Source organism: Triturus cristatus, chromosome 7 (assembly GCF_964204655.1).
Source record: "Triturus cristatus chromosome 7, aTriCri1.1, whole genome shotgun sequence".
Taxonomy (NCBI): Eukaryota; Metazoa; Chordata; class Amphibia; order Caudata; family Salamandridae; genus Triturus; species Triturus cristatus.
Genome location: NC_140590.1, coordinates 1,076,692,512 through 1,076,714,123, shown reverse-complemented (window position 1 = coordinate 1,076,714,123; position 21,612 = coordinate 1,076,692,512). Strand labels below are relative to the sequence as shown.

General features: G+C 43.8%; 1 protein-coding gene across 2 annotated transcripts in view; it reads left to right on the top strand.

Moving 5' to 3' along the window:
- The window catches only part of PDE6A (phosphodiesterase 6A), a 292,442-nt gene extending 272,726 nt beyond the window's left edge, over positions 1-19,716 (top strand). For both annotated transcript variants that reach the window (XM_085618188.1, XM_085618189.1), the window contains exon 22: positions 18,248-19,716. In XM_085618188.1, coding sequence (XP_085474314.1) covers positions 18,248-18,324 — 77 coding nt within the window. In that variant the 3' untranslated portion in view covers positions 18,325-19,716. The remainder of the gene's footprint in view (positions 1-18,247) is intronic.
- Positions 19,717-21,612: the final 1,896 nt, after the last annotated feature.

Here is a 21,612-nt window from a genome sequence, read left to right as displayed (position 1 = left end):
AGGATCTGGAGAAGGCTGAGCGTCAGCGCTTTAAGTAGTCAAGGGGGGTGTGGCCCAGTGAAGTGGGCGTGGCCTGATGAAGTGGGCGTGGCCTGTGAGCAGGCTCGCTCGCTGATGGCGGTGATGGCGATTTCCTACCCCGTGGCAGTGTTTAGATCGGCTGCACGGGTGTTAGGGATTCTGGATAAGTGCCCCAACCAGACTAGCAGGTGAGGGAGAGGTGCGCAATTATTAAAATCAATTTAACACACAAGTTTTAAAAACAGTTCGATTTCGAGCAGAGCTCCCGGCTGTGCCTCAGGAGTACAGGATCTGGAGAAGGCTGAGCGTCAGCGCTTTAAGTAGTCAAGGGGTGTGTGGCCCAGGGAAGTGGGCGTGGCCTGATGAAGTAGGCGTGGCCTGTGAGCAGGCTCGCTCGCTGATGGCGGTGATGGCGATTTCCTACCCCGTGGCAGCGTTCAGATCGGCTGCACGGGTGTTAGGGATTCTGGATAAGTGCCCCAACCAGACTAGCAGGTGAGGGAGAGGTGCGAAATTATTTTAATCAATTTAACACACAAGTTTTAAAAACAGTTCGATTTCGAGCAGAGCTCCCGGCTGTGCCTCAGGAGTAGAAGATACCTCAATATATCATGAACAAGAAAGTGCAACAATTAGATGCACATATCCAAAGGTTTATTACATGAGGTATCAGGAATTTCACCGGCATGAAGAGAAATGCGTTAAGATGCAAGAATAAGTGAATACATTAAAATTGCAAACAACATTACTACACACCCCATCCCCCTCCCTTAGGGAAAAACAAAGCATGGCTTAGATGAAAAACCCAATGCATCAGAGAAGGGTGGTCACCCACACAACCTCCCCATAAGTGGGTACACCACAGGGTAGACACCCTGTTAAAGGTGGGTGCAGACACAGACCCTTGGGAGAAAACAACATCCCCAATAGAAAGGTACAATAGAGGTTAGATTCACTCTAGATAACTGGAAGAGTGCAACCTCAATAACAAAGATACACCAGAGAGAAAAAGCTCTGGAAAAAACGCAAGTTCCCTTGGTAGAAGGCATGCTGACACTTAAAATCCGTTAAGAGTAACGGAAGAGGTCTAAACACTAGAGAGAGAAGCTTCTCACTCAAAGTCGTACAAGCGTGAAACCCTTGGCCACGAGTTCCATGCAGGTGGACTTCAACCGGAGCATAGTGTCAACATGAAAGGAAGACCCATGATAACGCTAGGAAGCGACCAAAGAACCTCCACCAAAATAGAGAATCACACAGGGTACTAACCCCTGGAAATAAAACAACCTCCCCTAGATAGGGTACACTACAGAGTACTAACCCTGGAAAAATTACACAATCTCCCCTAGGTAGGGTACACCACAGGGTACTAACCCTGGAAAACTAATATTGGGCATTGACTACCCACATACCACACAGCCTCCCTTAAGTAGGGTAAACCTATAAGGGTACACTACAGGGTGCTCACCCTGGGAACTGATACAGGGCATTGACTACCCACTAACGACAGAACCCCCCCATAGTTAGGGTACACCATCCCATCCTTGTCGCCAAAATTGTTGTAAAGGAAGATACAGAGTCCATCTGTACATGTAGGATACTTCTTTATTAGTAGCTTGGTTCCAGTATAGGAGATCAGGATAGTAGGAGAAGATAGATGGTACAAAGACAGCCCCACCAGGAGCAGGCTCCTAACAGCTCAGCCTGAGTTGACTAACTGACACTACACAGAGAGGCACTCAGGCATTCTATGATGTCATGGAACATTCTAGCAGAGCAGTACAGTGGAGAATAGTAGACAAGTAATTTACTACAATAACCCTCTATTTCAGGGAGTTTAAAACAAATATTTATTCCCCTCTCAGTGTTGATGGTAAATATCTTTGTGGAGGGGCATTGTTGGGAGTCTTGGGCAGTTGGCAGGGACTATGCCTCTGGTCTCGGGAGGTGTTGCATGGATTCTGCTGGCAAAGCAAAACTGTGTGTTAGCACAACAGGACGTTAGAATATAGGGACTGATTCTCTCTACCGCATCAGTACCTGTTGGCCTAAATCATGGCTAGCTCACAGTGCCTCACCTGAACTCCTAACCTTCCCAGAGCAGCAGGTGATTTTGGCAACCTCAAACAGTACCCTCTAGCCCCCAAGGGAACCGTGGAAACAGATCCTCCCCTTTCGATAGTCACTCACTCATGCATGCCCGTGGTAAATACAAGAAAGACACAAAGAAATTTTACAGTATACATTTATTGAAACTATCCTAGTCTATTATGAAGCAAATGTGCTGTGATCATTAGGCAAATGCAATTAAACAAAGTAATTAGCATTACTAACAGGGCGCATAGGACAAAAATCACAACCATGGCAAATTATCTGTCTGGCTATGCCTCCCCTTACTGTGTGAGAACAAGGATATATTTGCAATCCCTGGGATTGGACAAAGGCCTCATACTTGGTGTATGTAGGTAGATGGTCTACATCATGAGTGTAAACTTAGTTTATGAAGGGCTGCATGTCAGGCACTCCAGTCGTTCCAGAATAGTCCTCTTTTCCAAAATCCTTCTCTTGAGCCCCCAAGGGGACAGGGCACATGATAAAACTCCTGTGTTGGAAGATGCAGCTGTGTGACCATGTTGTGTCTAACGTTAGGAACTTTTGCTGAACAAGTAGAGAAAAACTGTACACTATGTTATGTATTCAGTGCAACCTTGTACAATATGTGTAGACTAAATCCCAAGAAGAGTCCACAAATAACAAGTAGCATGGAAAGCATATTCCCGGAATAATGTCGTAAAAACAGGCATAAAAGAAATGTGCTATATTACGTTGACAAAGCCAATAGGTTTTACTTTATTTGTTTGTGTGGTGATCCCTTGGCAAAGCTTGTAGGCGTGTTTGGTATTATGAAGTGATGGTCCCTTGATAAAGCCTTTTAAATTGATGAGGTCACTCTTTGAGAAAACTAGTTGGTTTGTCTTTATATAATGATGTGGTGGCTCCTTGACAAAGCCAATAGACACCACACTACTTGTCTTCGACTATACGTGCCTGTGACATTCAGCATCAACTGCTTGGCCTACCTTCCCCAAGTAACCACCTGAGTTACCCCACTTAGCCAACTAATTAAAAAACCTGTCCAAAGGGGCTAGGTCTCTAAATTGTACACACTGCACATGGAGACCTGTACAAGAATAGACCATACCACCTTGGAGAAATGGAAGATAGATATAGGCCAAGATATAAGCCTGGATGTTTGGACATATGGCTGCTCCCAAATAAAACTCATATTTATTAACTACAGGCATAAAATGCTCAATTTATGTTTATCAGTTGGCAATATTGTACCCTTATTTTAACAAGGGGATCAGTTTCTCCCTGGACGTTATAGGAACATTTTATTAATTGGTTCTACGGCCGAAATTCTGGGAAGGGTAATTTTCAACAGAATCAAGGAAATAGACTCAAGCTGAGTCACTTGTATATCCCCCCAGTATGGGTTTAGGAACAAAGTTGGGATGGTTGAAAAAATGATTAAATATTAATTTGGTTCTGGGTAAATATGCTGTAGCCAAACAAACTCCTATTAACCTGGCATTGATGGATCTGACTTCAGCATTTGATTGCGTTAATTGCTCCAAATTATGGCAAATGCTTATTTCATGAGGCCTGGATGCAGCACGTATGCACTTTCTTGCATACTTGCACAAAGTAATGAAAGCTAGTGTTAGAATTAGCAGGCGGGGAGATTTTTCTGGTGACATATATATCTGCAAAGGTGTGAGACAGGGGTGTATGCTGGCTCCCCTTTTATTAATGTATACAATAATGAGCTCCGCCCTTTTTTATCTAGTATTCCCTCCAACATACTGAAAATTAAAGACAAGTTGTTTCCCACACTTCTTTATGCGGATGACACAGTGCTCATGGCACGCACGCCTAAGCCTCTGCGTCTACTGGTGTTTACCTTTGAGGGTTTTATGGTTGCATTGGATTTATGTGTACATTTTACAAAGTCACACATTATGGCATGTGCCCCGAAGCACAAACAGCTTCCCATTTTATCTGTTGGCTTCATTTGCCTGAGAGGTACAGGCACTTTTTCGTATTTAGAGATTACCTTCTCTGCTTCAGGGTCGTGAAGACCTAAAATTGTGCAACGCAGAATAAAGCTATCAAGATTAACTGGTTCTTTATGCAATTTCCCGCGGCTAGTGTGGGGGTGGTTCTCTTGTCTCTTTGTTACAGATTTACAAGTTGCAATGTACTTGTATCGCAATCTACGTGGCGGAGCTTTGGGGTATCTCACAATGTGAGACTATTCAGCTCAAAGAGAACAGGTTCTGCAGGAAACTCCTCTCTGTCCCCATATCAACCTCCCACTTCATTTGTCACAAAGAGCTGGGACTGCCTGTGAGAAGTTGGCCTGGCATATGCTGGTCACTAGTTCTAGTGGCCAACTTGCACCAGTCCAATTCGACTCTTATGGTAGATAGGTTTAAGACAACCTTTCAAAGAAAGCTATCCTAGTGGTAGCTGTGGAGAGCAGCCTTCAGGCTAAGTCTCAGAGGAATGTAAAGCAGCTTGTTTTACCTTATAATCTCTTGAATTACCAAATGAAAGGACACCACACAGGTATATATATCAACTATATATGTATTTATTACTAGACACACTCTGCTAATCTCTTTATGAGATTAGAACCAGGTACACATTCAATATGTCAACGTTTCACAATAAATTAAGCACAAATATGGCTGGAGCCCTAGGGGCGTACGAGACCATATACTCCGAAAGTGGTATAAGGATGTCGACTTGCAAAATAACAAGGCCTAGGGCCTGGGGAATCGCTGGGGCTTCACTACTGCAGTGTTAGCAGGTAAGTAACAGGCCCATGGGAGAGGCGTGCAGTGTGTGAACACTGCCACGGGTTTCCTATTGGTTATATAATGGTGCAAGTCGCGGTTAGATTTTTACAGTTCTAGGGTACTTCTAGGAAGACTACCAGCAAGCCACTTACAAGGTAAGTATTACGAGAGCCAACACACACTTGGGCACCGGAGTGCACGAGTTACCTCACCCAGGGAAGCCGGGTGCATATGTGTCTTTTGGTGTCAGGTCGCGTCGCTGTTTTCTATGGAGACCAAAGAAGACTTGCTGCTTGCGTCGTCTGAAGAAGTGTCCGGTGGAATCCGAAGGTGGATTCAAGATGGATGAGACCTGAAAATTGAGGGGACAGTGTTCAAAGTCACTTGCCAGTGACCGGTGGCCAGCGAGATGGATAACCACAGATGTCGCGTCGATTCAGGTCGTCGATGGTGTTCTGACTCTTCGCTCACGCAGTCCAGGAGAGATCGACGATGACCAGCAGCTGGATTTGGAGTGTCCCTCAAAGTCTGCAGATGATGGCGGTGTCAGCAACCGGATTAGATCCAACAGGCCGTGGCAAATGCAAGTCTTGTGTAGACTGAAGAAAGTCGATGGTGCAGATCAGCAAGGTCTGATGGACTCACCCAGCAAAGGTAGGTGAGGGCAGGCCCGGAGCAACCAGGATAGCCCTTTGAGTTGTTGAGAAAGTCTTCGGGGGACCCACTAACCAACAGGCAAGTGATCACACAGACGCCGCCACAGGAAATGCTTCACAGGAGCCCACGGTCACTCGGGACGGTGTAAGCCGCTGATTTTTGGTGCAAGACCTGCTGGGGGCTTGGGCCACAAATGGCCAATGCACAAGTTTGTAGAACGTTATTTAGGGTTTGCACTCAATAATAGTGCACGGTCCCCTGGTATTGCTGTTCCTCGTCACTCGTGGGGTCCAGATGCCACAGCTTCGCTGGGGACTCAAAATGGCCATCGAGAGGTCAGGAAATCTGCTTCCGGGGTCGCAGGGACTTTGGACTCCGGCGGGAGCGGGAAAGTTTGCAACCGTTGATTAAGAGTTTTGGTGCCTGCCAAGCAGGGGAGTCACTCTTTGACTCCAAGGGAGATTCTTCTGTCTTCCAAAGGTAGTGGAACATCGAAGGGCCAGGATTATTCTTTGTAGAGCGTTGTCCATGGTTATCTGATTTGTAAGGGCAATGCTTGCTATCTTATGGGGAAGATAGGGGAGGGACTAGCTCTAGGACCACTCCTCTAGGAGGGTTAGGGGAGGGGGTGGTTACACCCACTTCCCTTTGTCCCGTTGCGCACCAGAGCAGGGACAAGTAGCCCCTGAACCGGTTTGAGCTGGCATATTCACAGAGGAGCCTACTGCTCTCTCAGTGCAGGACTTCAAAGCACTCTAGGAGTGCACCCACCCAGCTCCAATACACTAAATCCTGTCTGGAAGGTGGTGACACCTCCCTGTGACAGGATGCCTTTTGTTGGGCCTACTCCACTGCGAGTTTCAGTCAGCAGCAGGAGGGCAGCCCAGTGTCTGTGCTGGTGGCATCCATTTTGTGATGCCAGGGCTCTATAGGATTTCTATCGTATTACATGTCGTCCCCTCTAGAAGGGTGGGATCATGCTCCCACATCATGGACTGATGTGGGGGTAGGATTCCAAGTTGTTTGACACCAAACACGACATGTTTTGATGCAGTCATTGCAAAGTTCGCATTTTAATACACTTAAGAGTATATGGTTTAACTGCATCCACAAACAGCCATAGAGAATAGACTCTGGTAGCTGCAGAGGGGCCCTGCTCAGGCAGAGGCACCCCCTCACATTGTAAACTAAGCACCCTGCCCTCAGGATTGATAGGGCCTGCCATAGGGGTGGCTGATAGGTTTATATGTGTGTGTATGGTGAGATATAGGAACCTATATCTCAGTGAGGAGTGCTAACACTACCTCACACAGGCTGCAGTAGCAGGCCTGTGGTGTCAGATTGAGTCTTCTTCCCAGGGGTGGCATAATACATGCTTCAGCCCCTGGTAGGCCTGTGAAGTACCAATGCCCTAGGTACCTAAGGTACCATATACTAGGGGCTCATAAGGTACCACAGTATCCAATCATTAGTGCATCTAATATGCACACCAAGTCGTTTAGAGAGAACAGAGAGACTGGGGCCCTGATTAGCAGGGACCCAGCCAGACTATAGCCAGAAACCAGTGTATACATCAGAAGAAAAGTGGGGGCAACATAAGTGCAGATCCTACTCTCCTACACTGCCCTATTTAATATATCACAGTACAGCCCAGCCAGTGTTGTTGTGGCTTGCAATCTGGAGAAATGAGGAGGGTGCCCTTGGGGGAGATATTATACTGGATTGTGTCTCATGTGACAGAGGTCTTAATATCACCTGGTTGGTATACCTTAAATCCAAATACTGTAAAATTGTCTGACAGACTGCCTTTATTGAACCAGCAACCTGCACTAATTTCAATGAAAGGCATGTACCGCAAGCACTCTATAGTTATGAGAACTCTAGGAAATTATCGAAAGCAGAAGGGAAAAACTAAATTTCTACGTACCTCAGCTTGACCTCATTAGATTGCCCCACAAATTATCTTTGGCGCACACGGGGACACTGGGAATGCTCTCTGCTATTTCGTTTTAGAATCGACACGGTAAAATACCTTCTGTGCTTCCCTTTGGACGTTAGATAGAATCTTGATAATAGTCCATGCCCCTGTGATGAGAGGTCACGGCAATCAATGTTTTTTTGTAAGGTTTATGTAAGGTATACAAGATATTTTTAATCCCCTTTTTAAAAAAAAACACCATGATATTAGATAATGCCGGCCAGCGTTTATATTGTTATTACAACTGTCAGATAACAAAGCTATTCTGCACATTGGTTCTTTTTTTAAGATCTGCCGTTTGGGCTCGGAGTTCCATATTTTTATAACTATGCTGCTGTTAGAAATGGGTGTCTCTAGTTGGCAGAGGTATACACCTTTTTCTAAGTAGGGACCCATGCTTCTAGTCAGGGTAAGGGAGTTACACACTTTACGCACCCCTGCTCACCCCCTCGGTAGCTTGGCATGAGCAGACAGGCTTATCCCAAAGGCAATGTATAAAGTATTTGTACTCAAAACATACTGTAACACAGTGAAAACACCACAAATGGACACCACACCAGTATAGTAAAATAAAGTATCTTTATCTAAACTAAACAAGACCAAAATGACAAAAATCCACTAGAAATATATCAAGATATCACTTTTAGAACAGTTATTTAAAAATAGCACTTGTAGAAGCAAATAGCTCTACCTGGGGCTATTACAACATCGTGACAGGCATAAATCCAAAGTACGGCGCCGACCTCGAGGTGCGCGGCATCGGGCACGGAGTCACACAGACCCCCATACAACAGTACCTTCTAAAACGAAGTCTATGGATGATGCACGGCATCGTGGAGGTGAGGGGTTGGTGCCGAGGTCGAGGCCGGTTCACTTGTTGCCATGGTGGAGGTGAGGCGTTGTGTGCATGAGGAGGCGATGCATCGAGTCCAGGACAGGGGAAGTCAGCGGCATTGGCGCCAGTTCCAGTGAGGCAATGCAAAGTCCAAAAAGTTTGTGAAGTCACCCTCATTGTATCCGCACCGCGATAACGGGATGCAGGCGCTGGCCGTGATGGCGTTGGTGCGATCGCTTGCGTCGGGAAGGCCGATAACTGTGGGTGTTGGCAGGGCATCAAACGACATCGAAGCTGCCCTGCAGGCGGGTTGGTGCATCGTGCGCTTCACGAGTGGTACCTCTCGCTTTGGTGCAGGTTGCAGCATCACTGGTGGTATCGTTGACAGCGTCAGACTTGTTTTTCTTCCTTTCTTTAAGTTTTTTCCAGCTCCCAACAGCAGGAATAACGTCCGGGGGCCCAGAACTGGAAAAGGCACCTACTGGCAGGTTAGAACTCCCAGTAGTAGGGTTCAGGGGAGCTGGTGGTGAAGTCTTTCTGTCCCTAAGACTTCAGAACAGGAGGCTAGCACACACATGCCCTTGGAGATTCTCCTTTAAGCGGGTTCCCAGAAAATGTCTAGTCTTTGTCCTTTCCTTGGCAGAAGCAGCAACTGAAGGCCAACCCAGCTAAGCACACAGCAAAGGGGCAGTACTCTTCCTCACAGCTCTCCAGGTCTTCTCCTTGGCAAAGGTTCCTCTTGAGTCTAGAAGTGATCTAATTCTCTGGGGTTTAAGGTCAATACCTCATTTTCCCTTTGTTCTCTTTGTGGCAATGGTGTCTGAGCCCAGTCCAAACCAGTTCTGCCCTTTCTGGCCCAGCTTTACTACGAGAGGTGGAAACAGCATTGTGCAAAGGAAGCACAGCCTATTCAGGTGCAAATGAATCTCATCCCACAACTCTAAATGCAGCCAAGGACTATTCAGCTCAGCTATGAGTCACCCAGGGAAGGCTGGACACACCTCAACCCCCCTAGTGACTGTTTACAGTGAATGCACATCCCCAGTCCCTGTCACTCTAAAACCAGACAGTCAATACACAAAATGGCAGAGGCACACAGACTGGTTAAATAAGAAAATGCCTACTTTCTAAAAGTGGCATATTCAAACACACAATTTAAAAACCATCTTTACCAAAATATGTGTTATTAAATTCTGAGTTCAGAGAGCCTAAGCTCCATTTCTCTATCTTGTTCCAATGGAAAGTTATACTTGTAAGATGTTACAAAGCAACTCCCATGTTGGTCTATGAGACAGATAGCCTTTCAGTAGTGAAACACAGGACATGTCACACACAGAAGTACATGCCCTACCTTTCATATACACTGCACACTGTCCATGGAGGTACCTTGGGCCTGCTTGAGAGGTGCTTTTCATGTAAGAAAAGGGAAGGTTAGGGCCTGATAAATGGGTGCACTTGACAGGTCGACATGGCGGTCTAAATCTTTGTGTGCAGACACTGCAGTGGCAGGTCTGAGATACCTTTACAGGGCTACTCTTGTAGGTGGCAGAACCAATGCTGCGACCCCACTAGTAGCATTTGATTTATAGGCCCTGGCACACTTAGTGCACTTTACCAGGGACTTACCAGTAAATCAAATATGCCAATCGTGGATAACCAATCAGAATTACAATTTACACAGAGAGCATATGCACTTTAGCACTGATCAGTAGAGGTAAACTGACCAGATTCCTAAAGCCAATGAAAATAGGTAAGGAAAAATAGGAGGAAGAAGCAATAAGTTTGGGGATTACCATGCAAAAAGAGCCATTTCCAACAGCTGCTTATACTGTTTTTTTTAGATCTGCTTAAGCTGCCGCTATATTCTATTTTTAACTGAACCACTGTTATCCTATGTTTTTATTGTCACGGCATGTATGTTACTTTTATGGGTGCTTTTTGCATCTGAATAAAGTTAGGCCCATGTACGCCCGCTGACTTCTATCACCCTCCATGGGACTGACCAACAATCCAATATCACTGGAATGAAATCTTCCATAGCATAACAGAGATAGTGGAAACTGCAATCAACTGTACACCATTGACAACACTGCTGGGCTACTCTAAGCATATTCCAAAGCCTGTCAGGAAGCTGGTGGGAGTGCAGCTTCTATTGGAAACAAAAACAGCAGACCTGTTATTGGATGAGGGGCTCCCCTCCTAATGCCACTTACTTTCTGAAAGACGCTACATTATCTGGGGAATGGACTGAGAATTATGCAGAGCTATAACACCCTCAAGCCCATCCACGAGACAGCTGAGAACCCTTTACACTATACCTTGCTTCGAAAGATGACTATGATAACGATTTTTAAGACTGCTCATTGTCATATCTGTCTTACACTTCATTGTTGATATTTGCACCTGTTGCAAGATTGCCCAGATCTGCTGTTCTGTGCTCCAACATATTATTGTTTCTTGCTGCTCCTTTATTGGTAGTATTCGTATACTTCTTTTCCTGTTATGTTTCTAACTGATAGACTTCAGAGCAGTGGTAGTTTCTCCCCGAGGGCGTCGGGGCTCCGCCCCGGTTACCAAAGTGCTTATGCTCATATTTCATTTAATAAAAAAAATATCAGTTTTTTATGTCTTCTAAATAAAATTAATTAATATAGTCTCCATACCGCCGATGTGACAGTGGCCGTTCGTTGTGGCGGCTGGAGGCATGTCACATGATGTGACTGACTCTCCTTGCATGCTGCCAGATCCCCATTGCGGACCCAAAAAGCCTAAGCGTTTGCCGGGCCGACAACCTCGCAGCCCTGAAGGCTGTTATGTCATCAGCTCGGCAAATACCTAGCTTCGGGGCCCAGTCTCCACCCCCTGATAGCGTGGAGGCAAAGTTAGCCCCAGGCGTTTTAAGTCCAAGCCTAGTATCGCTAACTCTCCACGTCAATCAGAGAGTGGAGACTGTCACCCAGCCCTTTCCCAACTCATTACAGGGCGTGGTGGGACCCATCCCTGTGAAGAGTTGGGCAAGGGGTGTGGCAGGCGGGAAGCTGAGGATTCGAGTCTGCGCAGACTCGACCCCACTGCTTCCTGCACATGTCTGCACTCTGTGGTGGTGGAACTTTCTGGAAGGAAGCCTCAGGAGTCCGTCGGCAGTTCACCAGAGGCTAGGTAAGGCCCAGATGGGTTTCTTTAAAGTTATATTGGGCTAGATCGGTAGAGCCACGGTGGGAAAGCAGACTTACTATTTAACCAACTTCCGTGATGCAGTCCCTGTTACATTTCACACACTTTACTTCATATTACATGGAATATCCGCCCCTATTTCCTTATAGTATTTAATCTTCCTAAATGTGTCTATATGTTTAGCGTATACTGATGGTGGTAACGTGACCCAGCAGGCTTCGCTATTCGCCTGCAGTACACAGAGACCCATGTCTGCATCTCAAGTTTGCATGTTTTAAGGCAGCACAATACACAGCTCATCACAGGGATGTACTCAGTTACATTTGCGTGGGTTTTCAGCGATGTTGTCAACTCTGAAATCACTCTTGCATCCTGAGTGGTACAAAGAACACATTGAATCGAGAATTAAGTTTCACCTTATGGTTTCCCCCTTGGACCGGTCTGCATTCATTGTACAAAATATCAGGTATTAAAAACACATCTGACATCTCTACTCTGGGACATGCACGAGATCATTAGGCTGGCACTGAAGGCAGCAATTTGATTTTCCTTTTAATAGGCTGTTGTTGCCAATCTTGACATACATTAGAGACTTCTTTAGGATTTCGAAGGCATCTGCTTGCGATCCGAGCTGGATGCGTGCACAGAGGGACGTTCTGCATTAATTCGCTTCATTTCAATTACGTGGATAATAACCCTGCACTTAAATTAATCATTAAACAACTCCCAGATCAAGTGAACCCTATCATATGTCTTGACTTCCTCTAGCCGTACTCACACTAAATATAACGAGCAAGCCTCCTGTTCCCCTGAGTTTCTCTTGCCACAGGTTTAACCTATTTTTTGTCCCGCTGCTCTCTTCGTTTCCGTCTCACTTGAAACTTGTGTCAGATGTGTATCCTCATATCATTAGGTAAGATGTGCTGATATTACTTCGGACAATTTTAATTTTTAGCATTATTTCAGTCAAACCACAAATTATTTTCCAAATTCAAGGTGGCATTTTTGGTTCTGGCATTAGACAATTGTTTGTTTTAATAAATACATATATACTGTACTTATGTACACTGATATCAGTCAGCCCTCTTGATCCATTGGTTTGCTGTAGTGTCATTCACATTGTGCTTCTGCCCATCTACAACCTAAAGCGTGAGGCACAGGGTCAGCTCACTTCAGCCTCTGTGATTGACAACATTCTGCCCTGCACAGTGTGCGCATCTGCGCAATAAGTAGTGCATGGATTAGTGGTGCAAAGTGTGCTCCTCTATACAAATATATACCTCTTGGCTTTTGAAAAGGCTTGCTTTCATACAAATTGTGCCTTCATACAAAAACATTCACAAACAAAAAAATCATTGGTGAAGCCAAAAGGTTAACAGCAAATGCCAAACCTGCTGGCTTTGACAATGCCTATATGTTCTTTAAAGTGTGCATTGGATTCTGGGTTCTCTTCATGTGTCATGAGTAGTGCAAATTAGGCTGGTCTTAAGCGTAGTTGTTGCTGTTTGTAGTTATTTAGAATGTATGCGCATATAGGAAGACCAGCAGTGTTTGGATTGAGCTAGATCTTTCAAATTTTCATTTATTGAGTGTGATTATGCATAGAATTTGCATCCTATAGTGCATGTGTATTTGTAAATACTGCTGTATGCCATTTGGATTCATCTGTGAATTCATTTTTAAAAAGTGGGGAAAGTGCTTCCTAGACAAATTCCATGCTTTCACTGAGTCTTTTACAGAGCAGATGGCATGCTCAATCTGTGATCTGATCTATTTATGAAAGAGGAGAGTATTTTCTTTGTTCATGATGACATTGGTACTGGTTGGCACTGGTCACTGGTTAGTAGACACTCTCATTAATTCCTAGGTGTTATCAGCATACTTGTTGACACCCGAACATAACCAATATTTTAACCCTCAAAGACTGATTTAAAACAACACTCTGGACAATCTTGGGTGTGAGAGAACTCCACATAGATGGTTAGGGAAATTGTAAGATGTCCACAGAGCCCACGTAGATATTTTGTTCCGGAGTGTCAAATTCTGCAAACAAGGGTGAGGCAGGGCTTATACTACCAACAAGTCTCAGGTGTCATCCAAGAGAGAGGGTGCACACTTCATTGCTTTCCTGAAGATTAAAGCCTGACTTGTTGTTAGTCAAAGGGGATTCAAGTGCAAATGTGTGCATGGAAATATGTTTGTGGACCAGTATTTTGTTTCAGATGGTTTTATAGTTCACAGTTTGCACAATGTCTAGTTCTAGATCTCCGGCAGAATGAATACATATTTCTTATGCTCAGTCCATTACTTTGCCCAATACAAGTGAGAGATAGCTAAATGTGGCACTCTTTCCCAGGGTGGGCGCTACTGGAGTCAAGAGAATATATCTAGTGTATAATTTGTAAAACAGGAAACATTAGTGCCAGAGCCTAAAATGTTTTTGAGATGACCTGTGCTAATGGTGCCAGCCATAACCACATAACCACATGCACTTTACTCTTCACAGCCAAAAAGCGTTGGTCTAGATTAATTTGCTTGAAAATGCACCATTTGCCCACTCATTTTTCAAATTTCCTCAGGGGGAGAACCCCCCGAACCCTCCGTAGGTCGTTCGGGCTCGCTCGCTGCCGTGTGCGCCACCACTAATTTTATGCCTCGCCACTTTCAAATCTCACCAGCCACCACTGCTATAGAGCCAATTACATATTCCCCTATTTGTGTTTGCTGTACTGGCTAACACCAAAAACTGAAAAACTTAAAGTTTTAGAAAAAACAATAGACTTGCCCTTGGATATTGATGTGATCACCCTTTGACAAAGCCAATAGGCTTGCCTTGTATTTAATGATGTGATGGCCCCTTTACATATCCAGTCAGTTTGCCTTGTGTATAATGATGTGGTGACCCCTTTACAATGCCAATAGGTCTGCCTTTTTTATATACAGACGTGGGAGAAAACCAGCAGATCCGCATTATTTTTAATTACACCCCATTATATTGTGATGAACAATCTCATTGGCTGGCTGTGCATGGGGAAGTGGAAGGGAGGGTAGGCCACCTTTGTGGGGTTGGGGGCAGAGCTTGTCTGCCTGAGGCCAGTGACGATATATTTAGGTGTTGCAGTAAGAGCATACTTTATGTTTTTTTAAAAACCTAGATGTTCACTGAAGAAAACAAAGGTTTAAGTGTCATTATAGGTTAGTAGGGTAATAAGATCGTATTTTACATTTAAAGGGAATTTATACTTAAGTCTAGTAATAACATCTTACGTTATGTTAATATACCTTAGACATTCACTGAAAAAACACAAAGATTAAAGTGAAGTTATGGTTAGGTGAAAATGGCAGTTAAAAACACAATTTTAAACTAAGAAAACAGTGAAATTCACCAGTTATATTCTACTGAGCTAGCTAAAACTTACACCCCCACCATGCAATGCTTATTACCTCACATTTTACATCACTTGTGACATAAACAATGACATAATTGATGACATCATAGATGACATCTCAAATTACATAATTGTTGTTATCACTAATAATATCTCAAATGACATATTTGATTACAACACTTAGGACATCACTGGTGACATAACACATAAGAGTGGCAGTTTGCTATACAGTTCTGACATGGAAAGGTATTTAGCGAGCTATATCTAGACAAATCTGGTATGGGATAAAAGAGAAAGAGAATTATGGAATAACTGTGAGGTAGGGAGAAATAGGGAACCTGCAAGAATGAGATAAAATGGTAGGGAGTGTCTGGGACAGATGAAAGCAGCATGAGGGTGAACTATGCAGTCTTGGTTATTCTGCACTTCAACCTACAGTAGCGTCAGCTGTGGACTTCTGAACAAAACTTTGGGCCCATGCACTTATTCTTTTACAAATTTAGTACTGAGTCACAGCAGCAGGCAACACAAAAGTTGTTTTAAAAATTGTATTGGGATGTGTGTTAGAAGGATGTACGGTCCTACACCAAGGTCCTTCAGTTCTGAGACATCATTGGATCTTTTCTGTGAAAGACAGAATTAGGGATCAGTTCTTGCTTCAAGAGGTAAAAGACAGAATAAGGTGGTCAAAGTTATCCACCATGCGGCTGAAATGTACATACTCACATACCCAGTTCTGGACTTGCTTGCATGTGTCTTAGCTATGCCCACCCCCAGGACTTGTCACTCCTGTAAAAACACATGCTTTTCTATCTGACAAACCCTTCCCACTTAAGCTGTCGAAGATTACTGATGGGTTGATCAATCCATGGTCTCAAAAAAAAAATCTTGATTAAAAGTTTGCATTCTGCTTTGTCGACATTCACATTGTCTTACCTAGCATTTACTATGTAACAGTTTATCTTTCTGGCGTGCATATTAATAAATAATGTAACCCCCATGTGATGAATTCACCTGCCATGTCTACAACCGGCAACAATTTGTTTCACTTTTTCTGCCTCACCTGAGGGCCCATGTACGGTTAAGTCCACATATATCCACTGGGGTGCATGAAACAACACGCTTTGTACAGTTGTAATGCATGCCAACCCCATCATTTGCCCCTGCAAAGAGTTGTATTTCATTTCTGAGCAATGAGGCCTATTTCAGTTCTCTGCAGTGACAAAGCTGTGATGTGACCTTGCACATAAAACATGAACACTCTAACTACATGCTGATACCCTTTCTCGCCATTCATATCCTTCCGTACATGCATAGGCAAGTCTCATGCTTTTAACAGCTTCCCTTTATGCCCTTTGACAATGCTCTATGCTTCCCCTTTCTATATCTCTATTTTAAAACTCGAGGTTCATTTTTTGTTGTTGTTTAACTTTGCTTTTATTATTATTATTGTTGTTGCTTTAACCGCTGTGTACAGTACATTTAATGCGGCCGTGTCACCATACAAATTGGATCGTTGCTTAATCAACTAATACATTTGTAGCTTTCTACATTTACAACATCGTCAACTTTTACGGGTTTCAGTTGCGGGACCTTATCATGCAGTTATTGCATACACATTTGAACAATGAGCAATGAAATAAAAAGAAAAACAGATACATAACTGTAAATAGTGTACCCCACCGCCTGGAACATTCACAATGAAGCCATGTGCCACTACATGTCCTGCAGCTATGCCTCACTGTTTATGTCCTAGCAGCCCGCCCAACTGTGATTACCATCCCCAGTGTGTACCCTGGCAAAACTCGAGGTTCATAAAGCTGTACGCAGGCATCAAGTCATTACATGTGTTCGCATTTCTGGAAAACCTTTGCAGCCGATTTCCAGAGGTGAGCTCAGACATGCCCTTATAGGTTTTACTGTGTTTTCCAATGCACGAAACATCTGTACAGAAATCCAGATTTTTTTTCTTTTAATTTCCAACCACTGCAGCGGCCTGGTACGCCTCCGGCATCTTTCTGCATGCTGTAGCACCGTCAAGGATTCCAATCAGTCTGAGCCAAAGAATCCGGCCCTATATCAAGCCTTGATGGCATATGCTAAACCTTTTTCGATCGAGCTTACAAGACAGAGCATGCACTGTCTTTTGAGAAGCATAATGTGGCTTACCAAGAACATAGAGGGGTTTGGGGCCCACCCATTGCTTACCATTGGTTGGCTTTCTGTGTCACTCTTATTTGACTGTATCTTATTCTTGCCGCAGCTAGATAGCCTTGTGGGTGTCCCTTCATTAAGTATTGCATCTTTTCTTGCCAGGCATGTCTGCTTCCACGGCTTGCTTTTCAAGCACTATTTTTTTCTTTTGACCTAAGCCCTCTCTGAGAGCGCACGTTTTCCGGCTATCTCTCTTGTGTACTCTTCCCCTTAACTCCCTGTCGCTCTCTGTCTTACGAGCGCTTCCCTCCACCCCCCATCCCTAATGAGTTAGCCCGTGTGCTCACCCCCTTGCCTCTCTCTGCCAGCCACGTCACTTCCCTCCACACAAGCCATCCATGTTGCTTTCTTGACTATCCCGACCTCTCCCGCATTCCTATCCCTTTGGCTTGTGGCTACTTCTGGCTACTTCTGTGGTGCTTTGCCTGTTCTCTGTGTGGTTTACACACTCCACCCCTCCTGCTCACATAAATAATAAAAATAGCACTTTATTTTCTTTTCAGTTACCAATTGAACTTCTGGTGTGAACCTGGGCTTCTATTGGAATTCTCAAGGGCATATTATCAAGCCCATTATCGCTGCTAAAGCAGCGATAATTTTAACGCCGTTATTGATGATATGCCCCTAGACCTTTTGATTTGCTAATGGTTGTTTAAATCAGTTTTCCAGCCCATCTTTAGAGCTTTGCTGAAAAAACCGAAACGATAATAAACCAAGTACGTTGTGTAAGCATTTGCTTTCTGGGAGTTGTAGTCTGAGTTAACTCGAATTGAAACGATTTGGCAAACAAACTGTACGCGAAGCACCTAAGATCGGAAACTTGGTACCCTGTTGTCATAGAGACAGTGATTCAGCCCCCCATACGTACCCCTTTGTACAGAGGCCATACCTTGTTTGTCACTCCAGAAGGCCTTGGTGCGTGTGGAGGTTGGAGAGGGGGACAAGTCTGGCCTCCATTGTACTTGTGGTAGTTGCAAATGCGTCATAGCATCAAGGTCTGTTGCTTCCACAGAGTAGCACAACAACACATTTTCTATGTTTTGAACTCACATTGCTAATTTTCCTTCGTCTTGTTGTTTAAAAGAAATAAGTGTATTGCATCTTTTTTCCACAGGTGCCGGACAGGAAAATGGAGGAAACCCATGCATTGCGGCCGATGCCCCTCAGTCTAAAAGCTGCTGTATCTTGTAAAACATGTAAATATTTGTTCTGTGTAAAGAGTTTGTCCCTGAGCCTCTGTTCATATATACCCCCCTTCAGGGAACAAGACTAGTCAACTTGCAGGACGCTTTAAAGACTTATTTACTAACTGATGGAAGTGGGCACGGAAGACAAATGGACTGATTTTTTCCATTAACATTCATGCTTTTTCTGAAACCATGAGTCATAAATGAGGATGACAAATATCTGCCATGTCATGGCGCTCGCCTGTGTCCCACATGTCATGACACGCAAAGTAACTCACTTTTGATAACACACATTCTTTCAACATATCATGACATGGACAAAAAGTACCATGCATTTCATGAAATAAAGAGGTATGTTGCTTTTCTTAACACACAGAGGTATCCCACATGGTAATCCACACACACATGCTGCCTGCCATGAAAACCAGGTATTCCGCACTTCAGAAAACACAAGGCATCAGCCATTTTATGATAGATAGAGGTAGCCTGTATGTCATGACGACACAGTAAAATGTCCTGCATATCACAACATATAGGTATTGCATAGGTCATAACAGAGGCAGATATCCAAACTGCCATGGCACCCACACTTATCTCAAGTGTCATGCAAGACACTGACATCTAACATGTCATCACAACCAAAGGCATCCTACGTCATAACACGCACAAACCTACTCTACGTTCGGAAAGCCAGAGACACATATCTGGCATTTCCGAACACATATAGGAATGTACAATGTTACAAATTCACAGTCAGTTCTGGTTTCATGACACAAGATTATGTTCTTTTGTGTCTCATGTATAAAGGTACTCATTGACACTTCATGCCAAGATGCCATTACATGCCATGGCATACAGATGTGTTTATTATGTCTGGAAACCACAGATATCCCATGGGGCATGATACTAGAATGCTGAATGCCATGACACACAGCATAGTCCATGTTTGTATTTATTTATAAGTGAGGCATTTCTATAAGAAACTCTATGTTAGATGATGGTTTATTAGAACATTGTCAGGCTATAGAAGGGTTAATTAGGGAGGCGTTAATGCTGATTGGGGATAACTGTCAATATGTTGCCCGTACATAGTATATCATTATTAATGATATTTTATATATACTATTTAATATACATTTGACAAAGGATGGAGACCAAAAACTAGGCGGCTGTTGAGTAGAAGGATAGGAAGGATCAGTGGTGGCTGGTGACATTTGAAAGTGGTGAGGCGTAAAAGATTGGTATGACTTTTATGTATTGAGCGACAAGGGAAAGCTTAATGGACAAATGTAGTGTCCAGGCTGCATCCTCCTCCAGAGAAAAAAAATGAAAAAAGATTGGCAAATGGTGCATTTTAAAGGAAATTAATTTACTCATAAAGCAAGGCTTATAAAGCAGTGGGAATGTATAGTTTTGAAATATTAAACACATAAAAAACTGCCCTGTATCTTACTGCATTAATATGTTCATCAGTCACTGTAATGTGCAAATTGTACAACGCGACAACTTCAGCCTTTTAAAGTGTGTGCTTGCCCAGTGTCTTTCACTACATGCAGTATCAACGTTGGAAGAAAATGCTCTAACCAGGCTTCGGGAAGGACCCACAGCTGCTGATCGCAATCAGTCATATAGAAATATGTGAAGACGGGTCTTTAAGTGGGATTAAAAATGTGTTGACTCTTTAAAAGGGAACACGTAAACTACATTTCTGTGATTCCTATAGTCTGCTACCTGACTGGTATTTAGGGTTTCTCTCTGAGATATAATTGCATAAAGATATATATCACAACAACTGACTAACATCTAAAACCTGTCAGTACGATTGGCTTTGTCAATGGTTGTTAACTGTTTAACATAAATGAGTAACAACAAGGATTTGTTATAAATAATTAACCTTCAAAATGTTTCAGTTCTGAAATTTCAAAAGTATTGAGGCCTGTGGAAGGAGTTTTGGCCTTCAGTTATGTGTGCTTTATGTTAGATACATATGTCCTTTTTCTCTGCACATCTGGTCCATCTGCACATCTTCAACCTCCTCTCTTTCCTCTTCAGCATCTTCTTTTCACTCTTCCCTGAATGCACTTGCTTGCATCTCTCTCACTTAAACACTTCCAAACATACACTGCACTCACTCACATTTAAGCAGTGTATTTACTTTTGCCCTGTAAATATTTTGTCATCTGTGCAACTCCCTTCACACATATTTTCAAAAAATCGCAATTACAACTGGAATACATGGCCATTGTTGTGTGTGCTCTGCAGAGAGGCCATCCCGCTGACAGGCATTTTTCCTCAGCTTCAGCGCTCTCAATCAAAGCCCATCATAAACACCTGCACAGCTCAAAGTATTCACAGAAAAGAAATAAAACTTACAGAAAGAAACAACATGATCAAATATCTAACCCTTGAAGGAGGCTAGATTAAGTAAAACTTGAAATAAGAGAGGAACTAAATTGCTGACATACATTGCCTTAACGTTTTTAAAACTCATTGTTCGTAAATCAATCCAAGTTTTTGGCATTAATGTTGTGAAGGGCATGAATATAGGGACAGTTTTAACGTCATACAGCAGATAACTGTCTACTATAAGTACATTTCTCTCGCTTGCGTTTGAGTCTGATGTTTGGATCAACTTCACGAGGGAACAAGAACCCTGGCCTGCTCGTCTTTTGGATCCATTTCTCGGGGGAACAAATGCAGCAGCTGTACTTCTAAGGGGTCTAGCAACGTGCAGAAAGAGCCTGGGATGTCACAGTAGGGGAGGTTAGCGTCACTCCGAGTGGGACGGGTTTGCCCAGACATGGGTCCTGTGCTCTCCATGTCACTGGAGTCAAGCTATCCTGGCTGATGAGGGCTGAAAGCCCGAAACCGGTCCTAGGATGCGTGTTTCCAGTCCAGGACCTGGCCTGGCAGTTTGGGCTGGACTGTTCCCATTGGGCGCAGGGTCAAGAGCGATTTGCATATGGCTGGGTCCGAACTGGAATGACATGGTGAGCAAAAAACACAATGGATTTAGGCCCAGATCTCTGTACTGGGGTGAATGTATGACATTGTTCGACATTCTGTCCATCAATTGTTCTTTTTGCATTACTGAGAACAAGGCACCAACACACATGCTTGCATCCACTACTACATGTGATGAATGGGAAAGGGTGGGATCTATGCCTGTGAATGATGGATGGCTGCGCTTTCGCAGGGACGGAGACTTCAATGCCCAAAACTATGAGCTGAAAGTAACCCGTCCACCATAATCAGGTAGTGTAAAATCATAACATGTTACAGTTCTGCCAAG